This window comes from Epinephelus fuscoguttatus, linkage group LG9 (genome assembly GCF_011397635.1).
Source record: "Epinephelus fuscoguttatus linkage group LG9, E.fuscoguttatus.final_Chr_v1".
Taxonomy (NCBI): domain Eukaryota; kingdom Metazoa; phylum Chordata; class Actinopteri; order Perciformes; family Serranidae; genus Epinephelus; species Epinephelus fuscoguttatus.
This window is the reverse complement of record NC_064760.1, coordinates 28,174,273-28,191,917: the sequence shown is the minus strand read 5'-3', so window position 1 is coordinate 28,191,917 and position 17,645 is coordinate 28,174,273. Positions and strand designations below refer to the sequence as shown.

At 41.8% G+C, this 17,645-nt stretch overlaps 1 protein-coding gene across 5 annotated transcripts; it reads right to left on the bottom strand.

Moving 5' to 3' along the window:
- Positions 1–10: 10 nt before the first annotated feature.
- On the bottom strand, positions 11–15,033 carry ogt.1 (O-linked N-acetylglucosamine (GlcNAc) transferase, tandem duplicate 1). Of its 5 annotated transcripts, none has more exons than XM_049585208.1 (22): positions 14,658–15,033; positions 12,403–12,583; positions 11,362–11,605; positions 10,938–11,006; positions 7,423–7,539; positions 7,242–7,321; positions 6,712–6,907; positions 6,451–6,591; positions 6,239–6,339; positions 5,882–6,035; positions 5,554–5,655; positions 5,243–5,440; positions 4,757–4,915; positions 4,478–4,567; positions 4,239–4,364; positions 3,958–4,128; positions 3,726–3,842; positions 3,213–3,383; positions 2,712–2,864; positions 2,370–2,622; positions 2,071–2,194; positions 11–1,991 (listed from the first exon to the last, which is right to left on the bottom strand). In XM_049585208.1, the coding sequence occupies exons 1-22, from the start codon at positions 14,692–14,694 to the stop codon at positions 1,811–1,813; spliced, it is 3,165 nt and encodes a 1,054-aa protein (XP_049441165.1). In that variant the 5' UTR covers positions 14,695–15,033; the 3' UTR covers positions 11–1,810. The 5 variants fall into 5 exon arrangements, with proteins under 5 accessions (XP_049441165.1, XP_049441166.1, XP_049441167.1 ...); XM_049585209.1 differs by having other exon boundaries at positions 5,261–5,440; positions 14,658–15,032; XM_049585210.1 differs by having other exon boundaries at positions 12,403–12,553; positions 14,658–15,032.
- Positions 15,034–17,645: the final 2,612 nt, after the last annotated feature.

Below are 17,645 nucleotides of genomic sequence, written 5' to 3'. Positions count from 1 at the left end.
GAGCCCCAAAGGCAGTGCAGTTTTGCCATCTTTTTATTTTTTATTATACTCATAGCCTGTGGCATCAATGACAGCATACAGTTAACGGACAATACAAAAACAAAAACTGCTTAGAAAATACTTACCTATGCCGTTCCTGGTTTGAGTGATTAAAAAACAAGAACAATTTGTCAACAGCTCTGACACCTAATGAATCCCAAGTTCCTTTGTCCAGCTTTGTCCAATCAACTTCACAAGCAAAGTGTGACATCGAACAGGAAAACAGCCACAACATATTCCTTGGTTGACAACAAAAATTGGTAAAAGTTGGCATTTAGCGAGGGGAAGAAGTCTCCACTTTAAACCTTATTCTTTAAAACTTGCACATCTACTCATTGCAGTAATTTTGTGACAGCTTAAGACAAAGTAAAGAGCAGCTGCAATCTAGGTTTTACAATTGTATGTTAAAGCTGATGGAACCGGAGTCAGGTACAATGCTCGGCATGATGACTTGAGACCTGCCTCCTATTTTTAATCTCTACTCTAGATCCAGCTTTTATAAAATTGTGACTTTTGCTTTGATAAGACATTTGGACGTTTTGAAAACTGTTGCTAAATTTGGTGTACCGAGCTTTGGTCTATTCAGATGCTTTCAGTTGTGTGACTTTGCAAAAATTCACTTCACATCTTTTCCTTAACTGCTTGGAAAACTTCAAGAAAATAATGTCTCCCCCAGGATAAAATAATATTTGATCAGTTTTAACATGTTCTCTTTTCTGACTAAATGATACATGGGAAAAGGAGCTGGGGCTCAAGCTTGGCATAAAAAAAAAATCAACTCGCTTGTACATGTGCTCAAGTGGTATAGACTGTACTAAGGGCAGACTGAAGAAATAGTTTCTTTGCAAGGACGATTCTTGTTTAAAGATTTTTCTCTTTTCTCCACTTAGAAAAAAAATAATGTAACAGATTTCAGAGCTTGAAACTCCTTTCACTCCTACATTAACTCTTAACTTCAATAGACATTTAATCCAATCAATACCGCTCTATCATTGTTTCTTTTTCCTTTTCTCATCTGTCACTCGAGGAAGTGTATTTTGTACCCCCTTAGATGTGTGACACAATGGACAGGTGATGAATGGAAGGTGATGGGTGCGTTTTGTGCTGTCTGTTTCTGTTTGTTTATGGGTGGAAAGCAATTTAACATGTCAGAAAACTGTCAGACTTCTTATTTGCAGTTAGTATCTGTACTGTCTGTAGCATGCTTTGAAGTTCATTTAATAAACACATAAAAAAAAAGTTACAATTGTCAGGGTTCAACAATGTCCTCTTAAAACACACGACACTCTTAATCCATTTATAAATAGATCGACAAGTAATGACGGCTGGGCATTCTCTCCACAAGCTGCAGTTCGTCCTGTATGCACACTGACAGGAGAAAAATAAAATCCACTGATCAAGGTACTGAAGGGAAGCAGGGCATTCACAATCCTCTCATGCTCACCAAATATACTGTGTTTTAGCACAAGAGTCTCAGATAGGGTGCCTGAAAGTCTCAGGCTGCATCTGGCTCAGGAAATGCAGATGTGTGACGCAACAACGGATGTGATGGGGGTGAAAAAATGTGTACATCTGTTGGCTCCTTCACAAATAAGAGTCCAATTAATAGTAAATGACAGCGATGGAGACAATCACTGAGGAAGAGGGCTGGAGTGGACACTGGCCATTCCAAGCAAGGGTGCTGATATGGTTAAAAAACAAACAAACAAACAAAAAAGACAGTGAGGAAATGGTTGGGGTACAAGGGGAAAAGAAATCAGCAATTTCCAGTTCAGGCATTCTCACTGGTCTCTACTGAGTGGATTTTGACCAGGTGTTCAGGCTTGTTGCCATTGCTATGGTGATCCCACATCTGCAGGTAAAGCCTCTCCAGGTCCATTGTGTACTGCTTGGTGTTGAAAAGGGGGCTGCAGATCCGCTGCTTCCAGACGCGCGCTCTGACCATCTTCAGGCTGAAGCAGACAAAGAAAATGGTCAGACTTCAGAGTTTATTAACAGTTTTTTTAAGATGTCAGATTAAATTGTACTTACTATTCCATGTCAGAGCCCAGTTTGACTGCTATGTCCTCATAGTCCTGACGACTGTGGGCTATTAGCTCAGGGCAGCCCAGACAGCTGAGTTGTGAGGCAGCCACACGGGAAGCGAGGGTTTCACCTTTACAAAGAGATCTTACAATTAAAAAGCAGCCTTCATTTGAATTGTTTCAACATATACATCTTATTTTGTTATAAGAAATGAGACATTTTTAAATGTGTGTATTGACTAACACATTTGTATTCCATTAGCAACCAATGCTTCTGAGTCTGCTTTGTCACCCTAATTTACTAACCTGGCATGGTGACCATGGGTGTTCCAGCCCAGAGAACATCCATGCCTGTGGTGTGACCGTTGCACAGAGGAGTGTCCAGGCACACATCGGCCAGCTGGCCCCTTCTCACATGCTCCTCCTTGGGGGCCACCGGAGAAAAGATGATGCGGGAGCCAGGCAGACCCATGTTCTGAGCGTACTGCTGGATGTTGGGCTCACCGACAGCTGGGAAGCGAAGAAGCCACAACACACTGTTGGGCACACGCTTTAGGATCTGCAGAGAGAGAGAGACGGGAGTTTTACAGCTGATTATCTACATGAGGGAACACACAAAGCTGTTTTAACCACGGCTGTCCAACTTACATTGGCCCACATCTGAAGAGTAGGGGGATCAATCTTGTAGAGCTGGTTGAAGTTGCAGTAGACGATTGAGTCCTCTGGGAGACCATACTGGGAGCGGGTTGTCACGACGATTGTGCGTGGCACCTCTTCACCAGTGGCAGCTTTGTTGTTGATCTAAAATGAAGGATAAAACAGTATTTCTTAGAGGTAGAGTGGTCTCAAGTCTACAGTGCCCACTGGTGATAAGAATTCTGTTCGAAGAGCCTAGATAGTATCATTCATTTTACAGCCGATCCATAGTGCCACCACTTCCCTCACCAACAAATCTGTGCTTCCACCTCACATAGACATCGTACCTGTAAGGACACAGTCTCAGAGACTACAACTGCATCTGCTGAAAAGATCTGGGAAGGTAGTAGGCTACATTAAACTGCTGCTCTTGCTTTGTTTCTGCATTTCTACCCATGCTATACCCCTTAAGATTTACATTTACATGGACAGGTGTGTCCAAGTTACACCTACCTGTGTGGTGGCCAGGCCATTGCTGACAGTGAAGCCATTGATTGTGACCTGGATTTGGCCTTGGTTGATCATGTTGATGATTGCTTCAGCTGCTGTGTTCATGGGGATTACGGGCATGGACAGAGCTCCATTTGTGTCCCCAGCAGATTCCTGGTTGTTGTCACACTTCATCTGGTCACAGAAGACAGTTTCAACTTAAATACCAAATCATTCAACAATAATTTTGACTGCATAGTTCGTATTCACAAGTTTTAATGCTTTTGACACCGAAAATCTTTTATCTAAATGAGCAGACATTGGCCAAGATTTTCTTATTAGCAAATGCTAAGGAAAGAAATGTCAGATTTTTTTTTTTTTTAAGATGATTCTTGGTCAACAATAAAACATGAACAGTCAACCACTGCCACCTAGAGGTCCAAAAACTAACTATAGTGCACCACTTAAACTAAATGAAGTGATTTTCCAATAACACACTTAAACGATTTGCTTCTTGGGGAAATTCTCTAAACTCACCATTATCACTTTAACATCTGGCAGACTGTCCAAGAAGGCCTTCAGATCAATACCATTAAGAACGATGCGGTTGTCAAAGATGTGTCCATTAGATTTGAAATCAATCACAGCCTTTTTCTGTGGGTCAAAAATAGAAAACGTGTCACAAACACCCTGATTAGATTTTGTTTTCTTTTGGTTTTGTTTCTTCAAATAAGACACAGAAACAGCAGAAATGGGAGGATGGACAAACCTTGAGGTGAGGGAACATGTTGGCGTGGTCACCGATGAAGAAAGTATGGGGCATGTAGGCCAGTTTCTCAGAATACTGCTCAGCTACTTCCAAAGGTGACGTCTCCTTGTCAGAGATGATGTAGTCCATGAAAGGAGCCCCACTGGTTCCAGGGTAACCCAGCCACATAGTCTGTTGACATCAGATTAATATGACTGTGGAGATGCAGTAATTGTTTTGCACAGTTGATGGCCATCCATAAACTATAACTGTGTCAATCATAAATCGCACGCAGCGCTCACCTGAATGGGGGCAGGACGAAGGGCAAACAGCTCATTTCGGGCTCCCTTGGTGTATCCGTTCATGTTGACCAGAATGTGGATTCCATCCTGGTGAATACGATCGGCTGCCTTGCCATTGCAAGGAATCTGCAGGAAAGAGGAAGCAGTATCAGTGAAAATTTTCTTGTTAAAATGCCCAGCCAGTAAAAAATCCACATCCTTAAGATTAATAAACACTATGTAAATATGGAAACAGTTACCTGCGAGAGGTCTGTGAAATGATGAGCCTCTGCAACCACTTTCACACGGAAGTTGGTACTATCATCAGGGCTGAGTGCATAGCAGAACACCTTGAGGAAACAAAAAACAAGTATAGACTCGTACATTAACATCACAGTATATACATAAAACTTATCAACCATTTTAGTCAACCCTTGTATCACTGACTGGCAAGACCATACATTGTCATGAGAGTTATACACACTTGGCCTGTCAAGTTTGTCATTCCTTGAATTAAAATGACAATACAGATCCCATACCTCAAATTTCTCAGGATTGTGCATTCCAGGAATGGACTGCATCAGGTGAGAAGTTGGGTGGTTGCCAAAGTCAGAGCTGACATAGCCAATGCGCAGACGTCCACTGCTGGATTTCAGATCCTTTGGATGCTCAAAGGCAGGTTTGTGCAGTGCGTTAATCTGTAAAAAAAAAAATGCAACAGTGTGAGAATACAACATCAGCAGGATAACTAATTGTAGTTTGACTGAGTTACATACACTTAAGCAATAGTAGACTAACACCAACCCGTGAACAACAACGTATTTATCTAAAATTACGTCCAACCTTAAACCACTTCCTCATTTCTGCAAGCAACCCATTCACCACCACCTTCCACCTCTTCATCTTCAAAGTTAAATACATCCAGTATCTTGCCCATCCCTTACCTTCCCCATATCCCTGCAGAAAGCCACTGCCATCACCAGCCACCTTCCATCCCCCCCAAAAATGAATTGAAGTTTACTTGCTTTGATCAGTGCGTGTACCTTGTCCAGGCAAAGGTTTCCGTGGCGCTCGGCAATGGCCTTGCGGAAGCCGTGAGAGAGTGGATACAGCATGCTGTGGTGTGGGTGCACTGAGGGCAAGCGGTTCTTGTCCAGCTGGTCAGCCACGATGCTCACAAGCTTCTTCATCCGCTCATCATAATCTGTCCAGTCACACACAATCTGGGAGAGTAGCAGGAATAAGAGAAGTTAGAAAATTAACTGCCAAGTACAAGGGAGAAAAAAAAGACTATTATATGTATTGGAAATATTTGACAAAAATGGCATATACAAACCTGCAGGCAATGTGCCAGGTTGCAGTACGCATCAGGGAAGTCTGGCTTGAGTTTCAAGGCTGTGCGGTAAGATGCAATGGCCTCTGGGATGTTTCCAGAATCCTAATGGTCAAGGGAAACATAAGAATACAAATCAAAATGCATGAAGGCACATAAACAGGAAGTTAAGTGCCACCCTACATATAGAATTTTACCGAGCATGGAGACATCTCTCAGTACATTGTCACTGACTAATTCCTTTGGTGATGTGACACAACTCTGAACACATCCAGTCATCATTACTTCAAACATGAAGGGAATGACTATTAAAATTAAGAATCATTCCTACCTTGTGGATGGAGGCCAAATTGCTGTGAGCATCAGCAAAGGCAGGGTTGATCTGGATGGCACGGGTGTAGCATTGCAGCGCTCCCTGTACATCCTGCATTTCCTTCAGTGTATTGCCCATGTTGGAGTAGGCATCAGCAAATGTGGGGCTGATTCTAAAACCAAACAGGAACACTGTTTTAACACTTGAGTAACGACACCACTCAACTGTAATATGTCTTGTAAAATATTCTACCTAGCCTCAGCTGACTTATGACAGTATACTTTATAGGAGTATCAGGTGTTTTTGCTTTAACCATTGTAGAATAATATTAAATTTATCCAAGTCAGCAGGTAACTGTAACATAGATTTACAAACCTGATGGCCTCTTTGTAGTGCATGAGGGCCTCCTGGAGTTTGCCCTGCTGCTGCAGGACGCTGGCAAGGTTAGAATGAGCTGCTGCAAACTCTGGGAACACCTGAAGAAAAACAAAAAGGGTTAGCAAGAAGAACAGTATAGAAATGCCATGCTCACATTTACAGCGATCTTTTTGAACAGACCAGATAATATCAGGTGACTCTTAACTCACCTCTAGTGCTTTTCTGTAGAGCTGAACTGCCTCCTCAATGTTGCCCTGCTCACGCTTGATATTGGCCAAGTTGTTGAGAGAGTCTGCATGGGTTGGACACAAACGCAAGGCTGTGTTGTAGCACTCCTCTGCTTCAGACACCTGGGGAAAGACATTGGCATTTTAAAAGTTAAATTCAGTAGATGCTCACTGACTAAAAGAGACCTAACAACTATTTAAGATTGTCTTTACAGGGGACACACACAAAAAGTACTGCCTTACATTGCCTTTCTCCTTCAGGGCGTTTGCCAGATTACAGTAGGCATCAGGAAAGTGGGGCTGCAGTTCAATAGCCCGACGGTAGGTGTCAATAGCCAGGTCAATGAGGCCTTGCTCATAGTAGACACAGGCCAGGTTTCCATGGACAACTGCATGGTTGGGGCTGAGACTCAGGGCTCTCAGGTATCCAGCCACCGCTCTGGAAACATGACACAAGGTGTGGATACAAGGTAACATGAATCTTTTACTGAAAATTTGAAATTGTAGTTATCTTCTTTTTAACTAACTTGTCACAGGCTATTAAAAAACATAGTCTAACATTACTGACACATTTTAGGTGCAATAACTCTGCCCTGCCTAAACAATGGTATGCAAAAAAAAAAACAAAAAAAAAAACAGCTACAGGATCAACACAGACAAGAATGTAATGGAAAACAGGGTGTGGCAGCGTGGTGCTTTTAAAAGACAAAAGATTGAGTATGAGTTCACAAAGCGAGTATTATATGGTCTACTGTGTCATGATTTGGACTCACCTGTCAAAGATGCGGGCTTCCTTCAGAACATTTCCTAAATTGATGTATGCATCAAGGAAATTTGGGTCCAGAGTCACAGCCTAAAATGGAAACCAAGCTTTAAAACATGGAACAACACAAGAATATACCAAGACAGAGAGCAGTCAGATTGACAAATGTTAGAAAGAATTATGCAACTGACCTTTTCAAAATGGTGTATGGCCAACCATATCTCTCCTTGGGCATTAAACACACAGCCCAGGTTGCTCCAAGCCACTGCAAAGTTGGGCTGAGTCTCAATGGCTTTCAGGTAACAAGCCTTCAGTGGGTTTACAATGAAAAACCACAGGAAAGGAGTAGAAGAGGTAGAAAAGGGGGAGGTATAGTGTGTAGAGGGGGAGGATAGGGGATTGTAAAATAAAAACAAATAGAAGATTGAGAATAAAAGTAAGAAAAAACAAAAAGGGCAGAGAAAGCAAAATTAGTGACTATTCTCCATCATGGCAAAAAGTGAGTCTACAGCATGGGCTTGCGTGCGCACAATTCTGCCGCGCTAAGCTGCATTGCTTTTTCCTACGCTGCGCGGATCCAACCAACACCCTCACATATGCCCTCATCCTTCAGTTATGACCACATTCTCGCCAAAAGTCGTGGTCCCCACATCAGGTACAGTTTGCTGCACTCTAATAATATCAACACTGATTAGTTAAGTATAATTAGTTTTTAATATTATAAATGTCATAAATGTTGTATGTTTCATGTGGGATAATATCTCACAACCTGGGATGCTGGGCAGTTCGTGAAAGTGATGGTCCCTGTAATGCATGCGCAACAAACGCAGGCGCGAGGTGTGAGTCTATTGCCAACATCACCACCACAATGCACCATATAATGCTGTTTGCGCGACCTTGCTCCTGGCAAAGGTCGTTACTTTGCTGCTGCGCTCGCTGTATGGCCAGGTAGGACAGCTGCAGACCAACAACCCCTGGTAGAACACCTGAAACACCAGACTGGCACACACTCAGCATCCATACAGTATCTCAGAAGGGGGAGGGGTCAACCAGTGGCTACACTGTAATGTTAAGACGGGGCATTTGGAGATTAACAGCCAATCAACAATATGCCTTTTTACACTGAATTCGTAAAAAGGTTTTACTGCGCATGACAAAGTAAATGTTTAGAGGCCAATTATATCTGAGATTTGGGGCATTTGGGAGCGAGGCTGGTTGTGGGTGGGGAGAGGTCCGCAACCAACAGGCCAAAGGGAGTAAGGGGGTGTGGGTCGCATGCTTGCGCTTTCCGCCTTTTTGGTCGCTTGGAGGATATCGCTGCGCAGCCCCTGCGCTACTGCAGACTCACAGCGCACTATCTGCATCATCATCAGAACGCTGCAACTCCAAATAAAGAAGGAAAAACAAAACAAAATAGGAAAAATAAACAACATGTAAGAGTTAGAGGGTTCTTACTTGTTTTTCACGATTATTGCTTCCAAATCCTAGTTTCTTTTTACTTCTACAGAATTGGGTAATTAGTATAGCGTACTGTAAGAAATGCTTACTGTAATTTATTTTGCTTTTTTTTTTTTCTTTTGCTCTTCAAAGGAAGCCACAAGACAGAGGAGCATGAAGTGAGGTGGTTTTTCTTTTGTTGTCAGTTACAAACCCGTTACCATATTTTTGGACTTTGTCAGAGTGGTGGCCGCAGCTGGCTGGAAGAAGAGGAGAGGACTGAGGCTGCCCTAGTGTTCCTTTCCGCCAGGCACCTACGCAGGAATAGTGTCACCCACCTGAAACCTTCTAAATAACAATATCAGTTGTGGAAAAACCAAAAGAGACAAAATCAGAAAACAAGATCGTTAGTAAAAGTCTTCAAACAATACATTCTTTTTTTAAATATGGAAATAAAACAGGTTCTTCCAAATCACAACAAACATAAAACAGACTATTCTTAGTTTTCATTCATGCAATGAATGTTTCATTTCAAAGAAAACAAAAGAAATGCTTTATGGGTAACTGGGAGGGAAGAAAGGCTTTGATATGTTCCACATGTTAACAGTAAAATATAGATTTAGATCAAGTTGGCTGGCTGTCCATCAATTCAGTTTTCATATCAAACTACAGGAGGGCAGTTACTGGCTTGATCTTGCCCAAATGAACTGATCCCATTTCTTTGGGAATAATATTACATATTTGAAGGAAAAGGGAAGAAGTATTAATCATTGCTTTTCTTTCATTCTTTTAGCATTTTCATAGAAGATTTTCAAATCTTTGATTTCTTTATCCTGGCCTGCTTTCTTGAATCCTGGCCAATGGGGTAGGGAGAAAAGTCTGTGGTGTAATTATTGGTATCTAGAAGCCTCCAAAGCTCTGAAATAAAGAAGTCATCGCTGTTGCTGCGCGTGCCTGTCTTTCTAACCCAGCATCTGACGCAGGAGGTGGAGTACAGATTGTGAGCTGTCTGCCTGACGACACTTGAACCATTTTAAGGCACTTGAGAATGTGCTCTGTCAAACCAACAGATTTACATGCTATTCAATCACAGTGGATATCAGCATAGATAGCCAGCTGGGTGCAATTTTCATTATCAACCATAGTCAAAGACAAAATTAATGCATGTGTGCATGAAAAGCACAGTTGGGGTGTGCTTGAGCACTGACTGGGGATCAGAAGGGTCAGGAAGGCAGCTCTTAGCGCGCACACTCCACCAATCCTTAGCAAGCGCGCGGGGGGTGGAGCGACAGAGCAGGGGAGCTTGTGACTCCCTGATGCTCCTCCCCACTCCTTTACCCCCCTCTAGCACGAAATAAGATGGCCTGTAACCACTGAGACAACTCCACATCCTCACATTTGACCCAACCCAGGGAGCCCAGTTACAGTAGTGGACAGAAGCCTTAAAATGACAAAAGGAAGTGTAACCCACACTGGCAGCAACTGTACTGACAGCAAGAAACAAAGAGCAAGACCAAAAGCGTGTCATGGGGCACTCAAATAACCATACTGGAGTGTAGTGGTTAGGTTAGAAACCATCTTATCTTTTGCACTGCAAAGATAAACTAGCTTCTCATCAGTTCATATATTCTTCAAAGACCGAGCCAGCATTTTCCCTCCAAAATCTATATGAAAATGCATGGGCTGAGGTTCAATGATGACAATATAGATCAAATGTTTCAATTCAAAAACTCCAGCCTTTCTTCCTGAAAGGGGAGGAGCTGGCCTCTGATAAAAAGTTGGGGTAAAGCAAAAGACATTGGGACTAAAAGTGATACAGGGTGGGGACAAATGTGATACATGTACTATACTGAAAAACAAAACAGATGAAGCTGTCTAAAAAGTAATCAACAAAAAATCTGTATACTATGATTATATATTTGAAAAAATACAAAAAAAAAGGTTGCCTCTCATGGGTGTTAACTCATTGCCGTCCAATACCTCCAAAGGTTGTTTTCAAGTCAAATAGGGGTGAAAAGCTTACTGTAACTGAAATGAGAAAAAAGGTACCACGTCCTGTCCTTCGCTTGGCCGAGGATGTTGAAAGGAAAGGACCCAATTTGGCTCAAAAATGTCAAAAGGGAGAGAGGAACAATGTCTATGGCCTTAGTGGGGGGACACTAGAAACAAAAAAAATGTGTATTTGGAAAAAGAAAAGAAAAGAAAAAACAAAACTACAACAAAAATACAAACAACACATATATAAAACTGCCAACGCGCTGTAACATACCTTGGCCTCCTCCAAACGTCCAAGGGCTTTAAGCAAGTTGCCCAAGTCACTGCGCACACAATACAGATCCTAGGTGGGGCAAAAATAAATAAATAAATAAATTTAGTTTTACTGCTACAATAAACCACAGATCACGATCACAGATCATGTTTGCTTTACGACCAGATATGAGTTTGCTGTGAATTTAAAGAGTAACTTAACACCCCCGTCTTTGCTATCCTCCAGCGGTTTAATGTTTCACCTTACTGCAGTGAAAAACAGGTGTAGTCCCGGACCTTGGGACATCCCTGTTGACTGTGGTTACAGGTGCAACGGGGCCTATTTCTGACCACACAAAACCATGCCTACCAGTGATGAAAACACTGCTTTACAGCCTAGTGTTGAGTTACTCTTTAAGGATTTCAACAGATGGCATGTCACTTACAGGGTTGTACTGTAATGCAGACACATAAGCCTGCACTGCTCCCTCCATGTCCCCCGCAGCCACCAGAGCTGCTGCCAGGTTGATGTATCCGTCAATAAAATCTGGCTTCAGTCTCAGGGCATGGCGATAATGTTCTATGGCCTCCTGCAGTTGCCCACGCTCCTTGTACACGTTTCCCAGGTTGGAGTAGGCCTCGGCCAACAGTGGGTTCTGTTTGATGGCCAAGGTGCTGAAATGAGCAGACCTGTAGGGCCAGAATGGGCACAGAATGGTCACAAACCTGAAGAGAGTGGCTGGTAGCGTTGGCTCAGTGCCTTGTGCAGAAGCAGCAGCAGCAGCGATGTGCAAGTGGTGAAAAAGAGAAAGATGTTTCAAGGCAAATATCCTTAAAACGTTGAAAACATTAATACATGACACACTATAACACATATTTCATAAAAATTGTTTCAGTGTCCATGATGCAAAGTAATTAACATGCTGGCAGTATACTCCAAATAAAGATGTGTTTGCACAGACAAATGTTTCATCTACAATGAAGAATATGCTCCATATTTCGCTTCAACTGTCACAGTGTACATGCTTCACTACCTACTGCTAATTATTTTTACAACAATGAAAGATCACTCACCGAACTTAGATTTGTATGTCCATTTTTTTTTGCCATATTCGTTTTAGGGCTTTATTTGACAGTAACACAACAACAAACTTCACTGAAATTACTTCGGAGTATACTGTCAGCACTGGGTACATTGAAGGAATTGAAAAGAACAAACAAGATTGAACATTTAAACCTGTAACTCGCAAGACCCGAAACCTTCACCAGGACACCTGCAAAGCAAGGGTATGGCCACCACCAGTGTTAGAGACATTGAGGGGACAGAGCAAGGCCACATTAAACCAAGCAAGAGGATTTCCAGAAGAACTCTGTTGTTGCATCTGACTCCCCAGAACAACTGTGCGCACTGAAAGCCACAGAGGACCCATTATTCACTTCCACGACACATTCTCAGTGTGCGTAGAGTCAGCCCCCCCACACCTCACCTGTCGAGTCTTCGGCATTGGAAGTGGATGGAGGACAGGAGCAGCAGCACGCCTGTGTTATCAGGCTCCTGTCTCCATAGCTGCATGCAGTGGCGCTCAGCTGCTTCAAAGTCCCCTGACTGATACTCCCGATGCGCCAGCTCGGCCAACCCTTGGAAGGAAAGCATACGTTTTGTCGGTTCTGGAGCACCAACACAACCCAAGGAAGGGGGGAAACAACATGTTAGAGGTGATGGAAGAAATTAAAGCAGACAAATGAAAACAAAAAATAAAGAGATGACACTAATGCTGTCAAGGACAAATAATGGCTAAAATTTTGAACTCAACAGAAAACAAGGCAACGGGGAACATGAAGGGAGCTTTGAGAACAAGTGTTGAAATTTAAACAAATCTATAAGAATTTTACATTATGATTTCAATTCTTGGGGTCACAATTTGATTTTAAAAAATTAATTTCTTGTTCAACAAACACTTGCCTCTTTTTTCTGTATGACAAACTGTAAGACTTAGAAATAAGTGCTGATCACTTCTGGCAACATTTTTAAATTGACTGCGTGTTCTTTAAAGAAATGAAACTACATATGTACTAACATTATGTTTCACTTGTAAATTCTAAAGTGAAAATAATTTCAAAGGAGACCACTAAGCCAAAAGACCTTTTTTTTTTTTCTTAAATAAAAAAGCATGAGATTTCATATAAACCCCAGTAATCAGGGTTTCCATCCACAAAAAAGTAAAAAGTAATACAAAGTTTGGCGACAAATTTCATGCATGAGATGGAAAAACAAACAGGGACAGGGATGTTACACTGGGAGAAATTTTCAAGTTCTGGCAACACTTTGGATTTCACATGTAATAAGATGACTCAAAAGCTTGACAGGTCAGCTGTCAAGTCACATTTCAAGAACATACACCCTTAAAATAACAGATATGTGGGGTTATGAATATTGTTAAGTTTTCCTTTTGAATGAATATCATCATTTAACATCTTTATCTAAGCGTTTCTGGTTTTCACTACCATTCTTGCTGTGTTATGATATTTACCAGATTTTTTCAAGTTATTTCTATATTACCAACAGGCTCTGTGCCAAAACTGAAACAGCCAATTTGAGACGGACCTACAGGGTCACTTGAGGTCAAAGTATTAAGGGTGTGGCATTAACAACATGCAATAAACACATCATGCATGGTGTAAGTGTACACAAGGGTGGAGAAGGTCTAATGGAAACATCCAGCTGGGTTGCAGTGGATTCACATACCTGCAAACTGACACCATGATGTCTGAGCATACACTGACATCGCACTACATCAGGTTCATCCACTCATGACCATTACGTAATATTGCTTGTGAGTAACAAGGATGGATGATTTCAAGTACATAACGTCCCCAATCACAATGCGGCAATCACGCAAAATGCCAGTGAGGACCACACTGAGATGTATTGCCCACTGATCAGCTTCAGGGTGGGTGCAGACAAAAACACATTCATTAACCTTGGGCACCTGCGCCAAGCGGTTTTGTCTTCACGGCCAGTTTTACAAGCAGGACGCTGCAGGGCCCGCGTGATGTCGGTGGTAGTAACGTTAACGAGAAACGTTAACTAATAACGTTAGATTTTATCAGTTATCAGTTCTGAAGATGGTGACGTTTTTAATATAGGAAGCCATTTTCTCTGGCCACTCGGTGAGCAAACAAATTACAATGGCATCTTGATGTAACTCGAGCTAGCATACATGTCAGCTAACTAGCTACAATGCCGACCGTTGCTAAGCTAGGGCCTTTACTAAACGTTAACGTTATACACACACACACCTGTCAAAGCTTCACGTGTAACGTTAAACGTTAGTGCAACGTTTAACGTTATACACTTACGCGTGGTCGTAAAATTGACACTCGTTAACTGTTTAAAAGATTCATTAGCTACAGTTACAACCTGCTACCTGTCAACATTAGCTATGCTAACTTTCGCTAACATACCAATACAGTTAGCGTCAGACCGAAGCTACAATATGAACATCGATAAACTGGGCCCACGTTGTAAATACCATCATATTCAGTTATGTGTTGCGAAAGGTTGAATGTACAGTAAACCTAGCACATTTATTATATTATTTTTAATAAACATTGGCTACTTGCCAGCCTCCAGCTCAATCGCTCGTTAGCTAACGTTAACGAAGCAACACAAGATAAGATTGCCTTGACAGCTTGCTACGCTACTTTCCATTTAACGTCTGCTACATTAAAATAAACCAACCTGTGCTGTCAGCCACGTTTCCCACTGAGGTCGCCATCTCCTCAGTCTTCGTGTCTTGCACGGTGGTCGTCAATGTGTCTTCTGGTGGGTTACAGTTTCAGAGAAAAGTGTGCGACGAGCAGTCGTCTTTGTCGGCTGCGACCATCAAACACGTTGCCAGGCGAGCTAAGCTAACCTAATTTTTGATTTACCGCTCCCTGTATAGCGCTTAATAAATATACTGCAGTGGTCAGTGTAAATGCTGTAAATATTAACCAACCTCGCTACAATAATTAATAATTAAATTTTTACTAGCATTAAATATACGGTAGGTTCGCGCTTCAAGCTGGTTTCCTCCTCACAACAAAGCTGCTGTAGAACATAAAATGGCGAAATGGGTGGAACTCATTTTTTAAGAGGAACTAGATCCCCGCATCGCCATTACGAATAAACGTCCGTATAGATTTATAATAAAGGTCATATTAGTAGAATAATAATTAATCGGATGTGTGCTTGAAGTATGGTTTTCTTACCGTGCGTTATAACTACGGTTTATGACGTAAATAAACGATTACAAGTGATATAGCGCGGAAGAACACATTGGCACAGTGAGAGAGTGCAAGGATTTTCTGGAAAAAGGCATCATCATCATCATCATCAGTCATTCAAAGATTCATGATGGCGTGATTTCCATGTTGATTACATCATGGCATCACATCTAAATATGTCTGACATGCAAAAGTCTGCTGCAGTCTATAAGGTAACAGACCAAAGGAATATTTACAGGATAGTCATATGATTCAATAATGAATTGAATCACAGTGCTCTAATATGCAGGCTAGACATGCATGTAGTGAGCTGTGGATTCACATTGGAAAATGTAGGTTACCTTTACACATCTATGTGCATAAGCTGTGGAATATAGGTTACACCATATTTTGCCTGTTTTGACATGAGTAGGTCCAGACAAATGCAGAGAGGTAGCTTTGTGGTAGTGCTCTGGCATTTAGAAACAGCACAAGCAGTGCAAGACTACCAAAAGTAAAGGAGGCAAACATACTGTAGTGTGCACCGTTTTGTGTGGGTAACATGCACAGCCATGCAGTTCTATACCACATTAATTAAACAGCACATAACTCCATATATGCATTGGCAACCATGCAAGTTAATGTAATTGCTTTATTTCACTGTGCTGTTTGGTGTTAAATATTCTAGTGTCTAGGGGCATGCAGCACTGCCCTAGGTGCAGTTTGAGCCTCATGCAGAACCTTGCCTTTGTGTAACAATTTTGTCAATCTGTTTTTGAATCTGTGGCTCAGCCAAACTGTATTAGGATAGGCATACTACTCAGCTGTAAAAGTATTGTAGCCTGTGTGGGCCTCTGTGCAGATGGTATGCAAGATTCATAATCACCAACAGAGGGCAACCTTTGTAAAGCTATTGTAAAGAAAGATTTCTGGGCTCTGCAAAGTGACTTTGGACATGAGTTTACCTCAGATTTTGTCATTTCTGCAGATCCAACATATGTGATATACCTGCCTGTAGTCAACAAGAAGATTCCCTGGGTTGTGATATGGTGTTTGTTTTCAACTGTTAAATAGTTGGTGAACATTTCACACCACTGATAGAGTTTTATTTCAAACATCAGTAAATAAACCTTAATTATAGGCAACACAGACCCTCATTATTCACATTATCTCTTTAGTTTATTCATGTTTGACACACGTCAGTTTTAGGGATGTGGCCTGTAAAGTGATAGTCATTAACATGCCATTCTGCCCTGAAGATGTTGAAAAGGGGGCTACTGCTTGCTGCACCTCAGTTTTTTTCCCATAGTCCCTCTATGGGAAAGTAGTTGACATCATTGCCCATGTTGGCTTTGCTCTGTGTGCTCAAAGCATGCATAGGGCGCAGGGTTTGTGTACTCTTCCATGCGTTCCTCTCCTTTGCTCTCGCTCTTCACACTGCTTAGCGGTCACTTGTGCACAGAATGATGTCATGGTCACTGTGTGTCTATGGCAATTGCATCTGACATGCTTTATCTTTGTGCAGGCTACAGTCACTAGGAAGGCGGTCAGGGTGAACGCATCTTCTCCTGCCTAAAGGGTCGGTGACAGCTCTCCACAACAGACCCTGCTTTCACACAAGCTATTTTAGGAAGCACGTGAGAGCAAGAGGTTCATTCACTCACAGGTCAATTTAGACCGGGCTGTTGTTAAAATCTCAGCATAGTCTGGAGATATTGGGAGTTTGTTGTGCTGTTTAATTGCCAGGCCAGAATATTCTGCCACTAAATGACTGGCCTAAATTATTTCAGCCCATTTATTTTAGAAGAAGATCCAATGAAAGCTGATGACCCACATTGTTAGCAGTGTTTTGGAATGCTCTCCTAGATACTTGAATGGGGTTGCTTTGGGATACAGAGGGAGTTATTTGTTCATTAGTTAGTTATTTTTTGCTCCATTCAGTGACTCATAACTAAAAACTGTTCATGTCTTACAGTGCGTGAGCTCAGAAAAATTTCACTGTGTGAGGGAATTTTCTTTTGCTCGCACACATCTGGAACAGTCATCATGGACGCCAGCAATACCCATCCATAGTTGCAGGCTTACTGATCAATGAGTCCTCTTGATTTTATGGCTGTGGTATTGGTGTTTTCCAGAGGTCCTAGAATTCAGAATGGATGCTCCAGCATCACAGGGATGCAAAAAAAAAAAAACATTCATGTCCTGGATAAAATTAGATATAACTATCAAGTTAAAAATCAACTGCGCCAAGTGCATCTTTTTAAATAAACATCCTGAAAGACGGAATAGTTACAAGCAATCCTGCAGCTGCTAGACTTGCCCTTAGGATTATAACTTGCATGGGAAAAAAGAGCCAGTAGATGGACTATGTGCTTCCTATATTTGTCAGCTGTCTTTACATAGAAGTCAGTGAAGGGGAAAAACATAAATGGCTACACTTAAAAGATTGCTAATAAATGATAAACAACAAGCAGGTTCCGAG

Excerpts from the sequence above, each read along its gene's own strand:
- ogt.1 (XM_049585208.1), bottom strand. The coding sequence starts at position 14,694 with ATGGCGACCTCAGTGGGAAACGTGGCTGACAGCACAG. Across the intron at positions 7,322-7,422 it reads CCATACACCATTTTGAAAAG|GCTGTGACTCTGGACCCAAA; the intron begins GTCAGTTGCATA and ends TTTCCATTTTAG. Across the intron at positions 2,865-3,212 it reads ATGGCCTGGCCACCACACAG|ATCAACAACAAAGCTGCCAC; the intron begins GTAGGTGTAACT and ends CCTTCATTTTAG.